The 12,164-nt window shown below is 40.4% G+C and overlaps 1 protein-coding gene across 1 annotated transcript in view; it reads right to left on the bottom strand.

The window, feature by feature from the left end:
* The window catches only part of kiaa1671 (uncharacterized protein KIAA1671 homolog), a 107,417-nt gene that overhangs the window by 6,636 nt on the left and 88,617 nt on the right, over nt 1-12,164 (bottom strand). Inside the window, exons 7-10 of the mRNA XM_002932085.5 lie at nt 3,054-3,279; nt 1,219-1,390; nt 576-682; nt 202-338 (exon numbers count right to left, since the gene is read on the bottom strand). Coding sequence (XP_002932131.2) covers nt 202-338; nt 576-682; nt 1,219-1,390; nt 3,054-3,279 — 642 coding nt within the window. The remainder of the gene's footprint in view (nt 1-201; nt 339-575; nt 683-1,218; nt 1,391-3,053; nt 3,280-12,164) is intronic.

Raw genomic sequence — 12,164 nt, 5'->3', positions numbered from 1 at the left:
TGTTGAGTTACAATTCTGTTGGAACATGCTATGCTATTGCTGATCAGATCCTAGCTAAACATTGGCGCTCATCAGTGTGGCAGAATTGTAAGGCATTATTAGTTGTGGACACTAGCATTAAAAACTTATGTGTGACTTTGGGTTTGCAGTTTAGGATCAAGTCATTCCGACAAGTATATACACAGAGAGGTAGACACTAACCTTTCTTGCTTGTCACTTGATGTCGGCAGGAGTTTAATACCCAGTGTTCCCTGTGGCAGAGGGGATTTAGGTGACCGCGATATTTGGGAGGAAGATTCACTGTTGTTCTCTGGGTCTTGTCTCTTGCGTAGCTGGGCCTGTTAAATTACCAATTTGTAACTTCAAAACTTTCACTCCATGATCATGAACACAGATCAGTTAGTACTTTTCAGTACAGTGTCAGTACCACTCTCCCTACACAAATCATTGGCTAGAGATTTGCTTCAAAACAAGCAACAGGCTCTCCTCAACAACTTTTGCCACTGGACAATCATCCAGTAGTATTTAATTGAGACTGAGCCTTTTACCAACTAATGCTCCAGTTTTGCATTTACCTTAAGAGCAGAGGGATCCATGCCAGGGAACATAGGCATTCTCTGTTGCTGAACCGGAGTCCTTTGTGGTTTTTCTTCATCAATTTCCTCCTTTATAGGCTTTTCGTCTATGGAACAACAAGAGAGAAGCATACCAAGCTTATACAGCTGTAGTGGTAATGGGACGATACTGAGGGCACAGATGCAGTAGCTGCTATGTAATGGAATTACATAGTATCAAGGCTTAGTATGGGCCATTACCAGAACACATCAGCATGTAAAGCACCTCGGCAAAAAGACACAATTATGTGTAAGATACCTCTACTAAACTCCTTATGAGTAAAACAGAGTGCTTAAGACATATCTACTACTTTGGATGTCTGCACTGATGTTTAAGCCTAAAACTCTGTTAATTTTCTTAACATGGCTTCATGACGCCTATTTTAGTAATAGGACAGCAGAGCCACCAAGATAAAAATTGTGCTGGTGATACAAAAAAATGCCTTGTGCAGCATGCTGCTAATGGGAAAAGATATTACAATTTAGAGACCTATGCATATATTTGCTGCTAATGGCTGCATAAAATGAAATAATCTTTTGTCCTTCTATGACTGGTGATCACAAGATATATGTGTGTATGCTAAATGTAAAGGCTACAAAGTACCTGTAGAGTCTGTATACATCCAAGGGCTGTCAGTGTCGTCTATCACATCAAGATGACTACTGGACAGGAGCAGGCGGCTTTTGCGCTGGGACAGGCTAGGGGCACGACGTTGGCTTTTCCGACTCAGTTGCATCCTGGTTTTCTGTGCTGTGGAGTCTAAGACTGATGTTTGCTGCACAACAAAAGCCATATAATCACTACTGGTATCAACTATATTGGTATTCAGAAGAACTTTCTATTCATACTTTACTGCCATGCTGGATCATAGGCAGAAATTATACTGTAGCCTATTTTCAGTGAAAATTAACATTACAACATTACCCCACTGCCTTAATCAGCAAGGAATGTCATTGTGACAAAGAGATATGCAGTTACAGGTATGTCACATAGCCATCTTACATCTTTTCTGGTGCACATAACATGCCCAAATGTTCAATGAGCAGATCGGCGGACAGCGAAGGTACAGATATGGTGAGCAAAACTGGGCAGTAGTCTGAAGAACTGGATCAAGCAGGGGAGCCAGTATACGCCTTCTGGCACAGATGGATTTATACACATCCAAATTCATCAACTAAAAAGATTTACAAAACTAACAGTATAGAAACTACTCAGTTCTGAAGAAAGAAATCTAAAATACTAAAATCACTATCTATCTATCTTACACAGCGCTAATAACAGGACTGATCCCCAGAGAATACCCTAGGCATGGCAATAACCAAAACACCATAAAAGATGATGCATGTAGAACATTTTATAACCACACACATAATTATGGAGCCATTGCTTCAGCCTGGGAGCAGGCACATGGAGCAGATTTCAGCGCAGACACATGCAAGTATGCACTTTGCTCTGATATGTGCTCCATATGCCTACACCTGCACCTACACAATGGCTCCAGGTGCAGGCACAAGAAAAGGCTGATGCCAACATAGTGACTGGTTCTTAACCTGTGTTTATGCACAACCTGAGAATCAGCCCCATGTGGCATTAGCCGTAAAGACAGCAAGGCTCATTTACTTTGCATATCTGTACCTGGGCAGTAAATCAGTTTAGCTTTCTTAAAGGAGAAAGAAAGGTAAAAACTAAGTAAGTTTTATCAGAAAGGTCTATGTAAATACAGCCATAAGCACAGAAACGCTGCACTGATTTCTCTGTGAAAAGATTTCTTGTGTCTGTAATTCATGTGCCAGAGACACCAAGTTTTCTGCTGTCGTCTCCTCTCTCCTCCTCCCCTCTCCCTCAAGAATGCTAAGAACTTACTCCCCCCCCTTAGGAATGTGGATCTGAGCCAATCAGCAGGAGACTGACTCATAGTCGTACTAACTGAGCATGTTCACTTGGTCTGGATGTCTGTGCAGGAGTGAGGCATTATGGGAACTCTCTTTACACAGCTCAGCGTCTTTTCTTCCTGTTTGGTTTCTGATCATCTGAACAGGTGAAATATGGGGAGATTTAAGGGCACTATTGAGACAACTGAAGGTATGCCTGCAGCTTGAGATTAACTCTTTATTAGCCTTTCCTACTCCCTTAAGCCAGCTTTAGGTAAAGCAACAAAAGCAAACATCTAATTGGTTGCCATAAATTACTGTCCAGATGCCAATTTGCTCAGTTACTAAAGCTACATTTTTCAAACTGATAAAGCATCCAATGATGCAAAATGCTTTAAGAGGGGGAAGTCAAGAACCATGAAGCAATGGTGTACCTCTGTCCTTTTAGTATGGTTGATTTTGTTTTTAAAGTTTAATTGTGCAATTGATGAGAGTGCAATTGATGATTTGCTTTAATCCTACATCTTTGTAATGATGGAATAATTAGAACAGTATATGGCAGCTTACATCGATGAATGAAAAATCCTCAGCTTTGGCCTCGTGAAGAGAGGGGGTGCTTCCTGTGCCATCAGTGGAATCAATATCCATGCTGGAGGCATCCACTGCAGCACTCTTGTGATCTGACAAGAAGTCATGCTGGTCGGTTTCACTGTGCGACACTGAGGACAGTCTACTTTCTGGTGGCTGCTTCCTGCTGGAGATGTCACCAAAAGATGGCGAATCGGCAACAAAGCTGTAGTTGAAAATGGTAGAAGAGAGTTTGACTCTAGCTACAGGTTAAACACATTTATGTTATTTATATAGTGCCAACATATTGCACAGCCCTTGAGAGATAATACATCAATCAAATCAGTCTCTGTCCCAGAGGAGTGTTCAGTCTAAGGTGCCTTCAGTCTAAGGTGCCACAGTTGGGTCAGTTTTATCAGAAGCCAATTAACCTGCCTGTATGGTTTTTGGCGTGTGGGAGGAAACCACTGTACCTGGGGGAAACTCAGCAAGACAAGGTTAATAGACTCCTAATTAAATATATGACCCTAGCATGTAAGAAAATGATAGGAACTGTGTGTGATGTGAATGATAAATATCTGTAACGCACTAGATAAATGTGTCAGCACTAGAGAAATAACAAATAATAAATAATAATAATAATAAAGTTATGTAACACCAAGCTGACATAAGGGACAAGTGCCATAAATTATCCTAGGTCACAGCTTTAACCCAGGGTGAAATCAGATCGGGAGAAAGTATTTCACCTTGAGAGAAAATTGCTATGTGCCCCCGAGGTTGCTGGCGATACTTATTGCCCAGTGATATTTCATTCTATAGAATATCTATATTTAAAATGCCTAATCTTTTTATTGGACACTTACAACATGGGAATGATGTAATAGTTTGCAGTCACCGTGTATTAAGGTTAATCTTGCTCTCACTTTACTTTGCAGTTTGCCAGTGGATATGTTCTAAGTGAGCCTACAGATACGCTGCTGCCAAGCAGCCATTAATGTGTTAAACATCTCTCTAAAAGTGTAAGCTTGTGGGAAAGTACCAATTTTATTTAATTCTCCTCACTACATGACATAGTAATGAAGAGGACAATGCATATTTTATGTACTTTGGTCAAATTTCAGCTATATCTGAAGCTCTGGTTCTCTATTTACAATTGAACAAGACCTAAAATGTTAATTTTCAACAGCTAACACTAGAGGGAGCTCAAATGCTACAAAAGTAATTGGGTTGTACCATTGGAAAAAATTTTGCAATTAAGGGTCTGTTGCTTGGCATAGTCATCCACAGCAAAAACAAGGTAGTTTTTGTTCTATCATCCTTATAGATAAAAATATGTTTTTAAAACTGTAACTGTCAATGTATAACCACTCCATCCTAACAAAGCAAGTGGCAGTAGTCTTGGTGATGTAAAACTACGACTGACTACTCTATAATATTCATAAACTGTAATGAGAAATTGTTACATCTGATTTGTCATGAAAATGATGCTTGGGTGACAGGACACTGGTGAAATCAGAACCTTCTGCCTAATAATGTAAATTACATTACTCAGCAATCTAGCCTAATCATAGAAAAATGTGAAAGAATGCATTTTCCCGCAATTCAAGAAGAACTAAGAACTAAACTACAGAAGAAGAGTAGAAATACAGCATCTGTGTGTCTGAAGATACCCCATTAGCTCCCCATCTTCTTTCCTTCTGATTCACTGCACATGCTCTGTGCTGCTGTCGGTTACTGAGCTTAGGGACCAACAATATACTGTGTATATAGAATATAATTTTCACAATATACGGTTGATTAATAATTAATACATATAATTACAACAGTGCAGCTTAAAAACCACTGCAATTATCACTGGAAAATAATAATCAGCCCTGAAGCATCACCCTCTATCACAGACAAACCTCATTTTTTCCTTGATAATTTTCTACAACCCCTAAAGCTGCCCATACACATGAAGATTTGCTCGCTTGGCGGGGTCGCCAAGCAAGCAGGTCTTCACCCAGTATCCCCACCTACGGGTGAGCGATATCGGGGAACATGTAGGCTAATTCGATCGTCTGGCCCTGGGGCCAAACGATCAAATTATAATGGTGGCAATGGGGGAGTCGGTTCAGGGACCACATCAACAAGCCGATACTGTCCCCGATCCGACTGAATCTTTTAACCTGCCTGATCGATATCTGGCCAATTTCAGGCCAGATATCGGTCGGGTATGGCAGTTGTTTCTGCCCCTACACAGGCCGATAAGCTGCCGAATCGTTCCAAGGGGCAGATATCGGCAGCTAGAATTGGCCCATGTATGGGGACCTAAAGCTCAGCTTCAAAACAGCTGGTCAGAGCATACTGACCATGCGCAGTGCCACTTCTAACAAAATCCAAGATGGGGAGCTCCCGTGACAACTTTGAAGGCCTGGATCATTGCTGCTAGAGAGATTCCGGAACTGGTGTTCAGTATATAAATTATGGCCTATTGAGCCATATTTGTTTTAGGGTTTATTTCTCCTTTAAGCTGAACTGCCATAAGTAATGTAAGTTGTGTACTTGTGGTGATTCAAATGTTAATAAGATCTTTTTTTTTTTTTTATCACAGGCAACGTGTTCCATTGCCCTTGCACCAGCAGAAAAAACAACCTGTGTGTCATTGGTCTGATTAGTAGCCCGTGGATATGGGGGCAAAATACTTGAAATTGCCCCATTCACTGGGTGCACTGGCTTGTCAGAAAACTCAGGGAGCATTAATTTCCTGACAACAGAGTGCGCCCCCACTCTTGCAGATGACTGCCGGTGAATGGGGTGATTTCAAGTGTTTTGTGCCCCTCCCACAGAGCTAACAATCTCCTGGGCAACTAAATTCTCTGAAATGTCCTTCATGCCAGGGCCCTAAAGGGAACATGTCAGACAAGGAAACTCATAAAAGGGTTAAATCTAAGAAATGGTAGTGGAAGTCAAGCTTACCCGTTATGCAGGTTTGGTCCAGGTTCTCATGCCCCAGACCCTCAGCATAGGGGAGCCATATAGGAAACAAGGACAAGGAAACACCTTGTTGTTATACCTATTGTTTTCTAAACCTGTATGTTGCAGGTTTACTGCCCCTTCAATGGACACTGCAGCCTTCATGCAGCTAAAACATTCTAGCATATATATTAAAAAATACATTTAAACCTCAAACATTATTATTCTTAGCACCCACCTCCCTAACACATAGGTGCTCATTCTCTCATGGGCTCTGCCTCTCACACCCTCTCTCTCCTGCCCCTCCCAAGCAATTGTTTGCTATGGCTAGAAGACTGGCAGGCAGGTGTAAGGTGTATGTCATGGCAAAGTCTGCTTATCAGCATACAAAGCAAGGGGAGTTTAGGTTATTGTGGGCTTCTTTTTTTATTAAGGGACAAGGGTATAAGGTATGGAAGTCTGCCAAGATGTCACACTATGACATCTAGGATTTGACCTTGTGCTCTGGTGCTCACTTACCAACACACAACAGATGACAGCACTGACACAAATACAGCAATTAAAATATGTCAATGATTAATGTAAGGAATATAACATTGTAGATGCCTCTATAAGCATGCAAAACAAGGTTTAGTGGCTCTGCTTTCATTTCTATTTATCTTTCTTGATTTAGGGATAATGTTATTGGTGTGTAATGTTCAAGGCTATATTTATAGGAGGTTTAATTTGTGTCTTACTCAAAATATCCTGTGTGACATTAAAGTCAGCTTAAGTCCAAAGGCAAACATGCTTACTGCTTTTCACGTGCCACAGTACTACTGTTGGTGGTTCCCCTTTATATATCACAGAATGTCCTATCCATAGCCACTTTGCAATTGGTCTTAATTGGTCATAATTAATTTTTTTATAGTTTGTGGAAAAGTAGCCCCAACAGTAAAAAAAAAGAAAAAAACTATTGCTTTGTGAGGCTACAATTTTATTGTTATTATTACTTGTTATTGCTTATGTTCCTATTTGGTCCCTCACTAATTGATATTCCAGTTTCTCACTCAAACAACTGCCTGGTTTCTAAGGTAAATAAGTCCCTTGCAACCAAATAGCTACTGAAATACTAAACTGGAGAGCTGCTGAGCAAAAACTAAAATTGGAAAAAAAAAATATGGAGGACCCCCTTTTAGACTCTTTAATAGCCCAACACCTACTCTCAAAAGACACACTTTACAATGACCTGCTGGTGCCAACACATCCTTAGTTCTCCGAGCATGGAGAAGCGGTGTCAGAACACTGACAAGACTGCGGTGTAGGTTATTGACCCCAACAGCAAAATTTTTTTAGTCCAAACCCCCCAAAACCTTGCACAGGGTTATGATTTATAAACAGACAAATTTGGACCTGGGCAGTAACACATGGCAACCAATTAGATATTTGTTTCCATTGCTTTACCAGTAGCTGGCTGAAAGAATTCTAAACACTGATTGGTTGCTATGGGTTACTGTCAAGGTGCCAATTGGCCCAGTGTTTATAAATAAGCGGTTATCAGGTACAATAATCCTGGTCATCTACAGCAGCACCTCAATCCAGCCTTGGGGAACTGTTACAGGAAACACAACAGCAAAATGGATAGCACTGCAGGGTCAGAGAACTGAGAACTGGGCTCCTGGGTTCAATCTCATTAGGCGTGTAATGTATAAACTGCATATATTTGCACTGGTTACCTATTACCTGTATATTACCTGGCATTAGATAACACGATGTATGCATTAGTGTGGCTGCTGTGCAACCACTTTCTGAGAGCTCTGTATATGCGGATGAATAAAACCAGCTCTACATCGATTAGGCTCAATAAGGCTAAAGCCTGTCTATCAGACTCCTGTGTGAAGCATTATGGAATATGCCCTATATAAATATATGTATGTATAAATGTATAAATAATGGTAGCACTGTGGTGCAATGGTTAGCACTGCTGCCTTGCAGGGTTAGAGTCCTAGGTTCAATGCCAGACAGAGCACTACCTGCAATGTGTATGTATTTTCTTACCCTTGGCTGTGTAGTTTTCCTCCTAGTATTCTGGTTTCAAACATTCAAAAGAATGTTACAGGGACTAATGTTTTAGGGACTAATATAATAAAGAACAATAATAAACAATGAATAAGAATAACAGTCTATGGAAATATCTTAACTGATTCTAGCAATATCACAGTCTGAACGGCAATATTGATTAGCATAGAACTCTTGCGCACATACATGTAATACATTAGCCTTTAGCTCATAGCAATATGTTGGTGCTTAACTAATACAATACAATAATTATAAGAGTGATAAAACCTCCTTACAAATACATTTATTATTTGCTTTAAAGACGCTGTTGGGGCGGAAACTGTAATTGGAGAGGAGTACACAGACCTTATCTGCTCCCCTTCCATAATGTTCCATTTGCAGTAACTACGCACATATGTTATTCCCGGCCTGTCTGCCTAACACAGGAATTCAGCACTGACTGATCCTATAAACAAGGGTGATGAGATAAGCTGATCTCTTTTAGGGCAGTGTCACACACAGAGCATTTTTGCTGCTGGCATTGATACATAACTTTTGCACTTATCTCTGGCCTACTAGGGAAGTGGATATTGTTTCCCAAAGAGACTGCCCTTCTGCTTGTGTAAATATTTGAATTTAGCAGTGAGGTAAGGGTACAAAGCCACACACATCAGCTGCCGCTTACTCCCTGAGGTAACAGTGTCAGCAGCGGATTCATGCACTAGGGACACTGAGCCCCTATCATCACAATAACCAAGTCATTTTTTTATGCAAGTAGTTAAAAATAGCAGTCCAACACAGCGCCCTTGGATGTTTCAGTAATGCTTTATAAATACTATTAAGCATAACAACAATGACCAAAGCCTCCTGCATATAGGGGTCAAGGGTCTTTCAAAGAGCCCAAACTTGAGGAAGCAGTTTATTCAACTAAAATAAATAGCAGAGGGGAAAAAAATATCTGCAAAGTGTTTGTAAGATCTTTTTCAAGCTGTAATAATCAGCTTGAAAAAGGAACTAGAATGTTCTGAAAGCTTGCTATGATTATCTTAGTTAGCCAATAAAGGTATTACCTTTAACTCTTTTACTGCCAAGCACGTATGGCATACGTGCTGGCAGTAAAAGGGCTAAAACGCCAACGACGTGTCTCATACGTCGTTGGCGTTTAAGTGCTGCTCTCTGCAGCGGCGGCATGTGCCGCCGCTGCAGAGAGCTTCTAACAATGACAGCCCCCCTGGGCAATGTGCCAGGGGGGCTGTCATCAGGGTCCTGCGAGCCGATCGCTCGCAGGACCCTCCAGGAAGCAGCAGACGCGATCGCATCGCGTCTGCTGCTTCCTGCTTCCTCCCTCTCCCCCAGCGTCGGCCCAACTGAGGAAGGAGGCGATCGGTCTTCAGGAACAGGTAAGGAGTTTTTTTTTTTCTTGCATTTACACACTTTTACACACATTTACATACATTTATACACACTTACATACATTTACACACACTTACAGCACACATTTTAACATTTTTTATTTTTATTTTTTATTTTTTTTTTTTTCATTTTTCACACTTTTATACACTTATTTACACTCATATACACACTTACACACTATCACACAACTTTTACACATGTACACACATGTATACACAAACACTTTGGTTTTTTTTTGTTTTGCTTTTTTTTTTTTTTTTTTTTCATTTTACCACTTTGTTTTTATTTTCTTTTACCTAAAAACTGTTTATTTTGACAGCGTAACTATTGGATCAGATATTCTGGCCACTAATTACACTGTCATGTAACTTATTTTGTTGTTTCACTGATTTGCACAATTTTTGTGGTTTTATCACATTTTATCCCTATATAAGTGTTCCTGATCTGTTTTTAGCGTAGCTTTGCCAGGTGTAACTTTGGTGTACAAAAATAACTTTACCTATTTTGAATTCATCAGAATGTGTACTTTCCAAAAATATATGGTTTTCTGGGGGTCACTGTATAGTTAGGGGGGGTTACTGCACATAATACACTGACAGGGGGCTCTGTGTGCAAAAGCTGAGCTGGCAGGCGAGAAATCCTTATGCGCTATTTTCATTTTGGGGTCAGTACATACCGCAGACTTTGGTATATCTATGCATATTGGGCATCAAACTGTTCAGTAGGCCTCTGGTGTTCCTATTTGGGGTGACTTGCCTTTGTACGCAAGAAATTGTGTGAGATAAATGCGACAAATTGCAACATTTTTAGGCGATTTTCTGAAATGTCATAAAAACCAATAACTTTAGGAAAGCTCTGCAGATTGGTACTTTGGTGTAGAAAGGACTCTTTACCCTTGTTGGATTTGTCAGAATGTGTACTTTCCAAAAATATATGGTTTTGTGGGGGTCTCTGTATAGTTAGGGGAAGTTTTGGCACATAATACACTGACAGGGGGCTCTGTGTGCAAAAGCTGAGCTGGCAGGCGAGAAATCCTTATGCGCTATTTTCATTTAAAGTTCAGTACATACTGCAGACTTTGGTATATCTATGCATATTGGGCATCAAACTGTTCAGTAGGCCTCTGGTGTTCCTATTTGGGGTGACTTGCCTTTGTACGCAAGAAATTGTGTGAGATAAATGCGACAAATTGCAACATTTTTAGGCGATTTTCTGAAATGTCATAAAAACCAATAACTTTAGGAAAGCTCTGCAGATTGGTACTTTGGTGTAGAAAGGACTCTTTACCCTTGTTGGATTTGTCAGAATGTGTACTTTCCAAAAATATATGGTTTTGTGGGGGATCTGTATAGTTAGGGGAAGTTTTGGCACATAATACACTGACAGGGGGCTCTGTGTGCAAAAGCTGAGCTGGCAGGCGAGAAATCCTTATGCCCTATTTTCATTTAGGGTTCAGTACATACCGCAGACTTTGGTATATCTATGCATATTGGGCATCAAACTGTTCAGTAGGCCTCTGGTGTTCCTATTTGGGGTGACTTGCCTTTGTACGCAAGAAATTGTGTGAGATAAATGCGGCAAATTGCAACATTTTTAGGCGATTTTCTGAAATGTCATAAAAACCAATAACTTTAGGAAAGCTCTGCAGATTGGTACTTTGGTGTAGAAAGGACTCTTTACCCTTGTTGGATTTGTCAGAATGTGTACTTTCCAAAAATATATGGTTTTGTGGGGGTCACTGTATGGTTAGGGGAAGTTTTGGCACATAATACACTGACAGGGGGCTCTGTGTGCAAAAGCTGAGCTGGCAGGCGAGAAATCCTTATGCGCTATTTTCATTTTGGGTTCAGTACATACCGCAGACTTTGGTATATCTATGCATATTGGGCATCAAACTGTTCAGTAGACCTCTGGTGTTCCTTTTTGGGGTGATTTGTCTTTATCTGATCTTTATCAAGAAATTGTGAGAGATAAATGCGGCAAATTGCAACATTTTTATGCGATTTTCGAAATGTCATATAAATCTGCAAACTTAGGAAAGCTTTACAGCTTGGTACTTTGTAGCAATAAGAAATATTTACCCATTATAGATTCGGGGGGATGTGTATTTTCCAAAAATATATGGCTTTCTGGGGTGAATGTACTTTTTTTGTAGCATTATCCCACATAAAGGATGTAAATGTGTTGATTTTGCAGGAGCTGAAATGACAGTTCATATGGGGTATGTTCACATTGGGGCCCCTACATGCCACATACTTAGGTAAACCTATACATATTGGGCATCAAACTGTTCAGTGGACCCCTGGCGTTCAAATTCAGGGTGTTTTATCTTGGTACCTAATGCTATGTGGGAGATAAGATGCTTCAAAGTGGAAGCTTTGAGGGGATTTTTGGAAATGTCATCAAAATTGCTAACTTTAGAAAAGCTGTGCGGCTTGGTACTTTGGAGTAGAAAGACATGGGTACCCATTTTAGATTCGGGGGAATGTGTACTTTCCAAAAATATATGACTTTCTGGGGTGAGCATACTTTTTACTAGCTTTATCCCACATATAATGATGTAAATGTGTTGATTTTGCAGAAGCTGAAATGACAGAAATGACAGTTCATATGGGGTATGTTCACATTGGGGCCCCTACATGCCACATACTTAGGTAAACCTATACATATTGGGCATCAAACTGTTCAGTGGACCCCAGGCATTCA

Source organism: Xenopus tropicalis, chromosome 1 (assembly GCF_000004195.4).
Source record: "Xenopus tropicalis strain Nigerian chromosome 1, UCB_Xtro_10.0, whole genome shotgun sequence".
Classification (NCBI taxonomy): Eukaryota; Metazoa; Chordata; class Amphibia; order Anura; family Pipidae; genus Xenopus; species Xenopus tropicalis.
The sequence above is the reverse complement of the archived record's forward strand: the minus strand, read 5'-3'. Positions and strand labels throughout refer to the sequence as shown.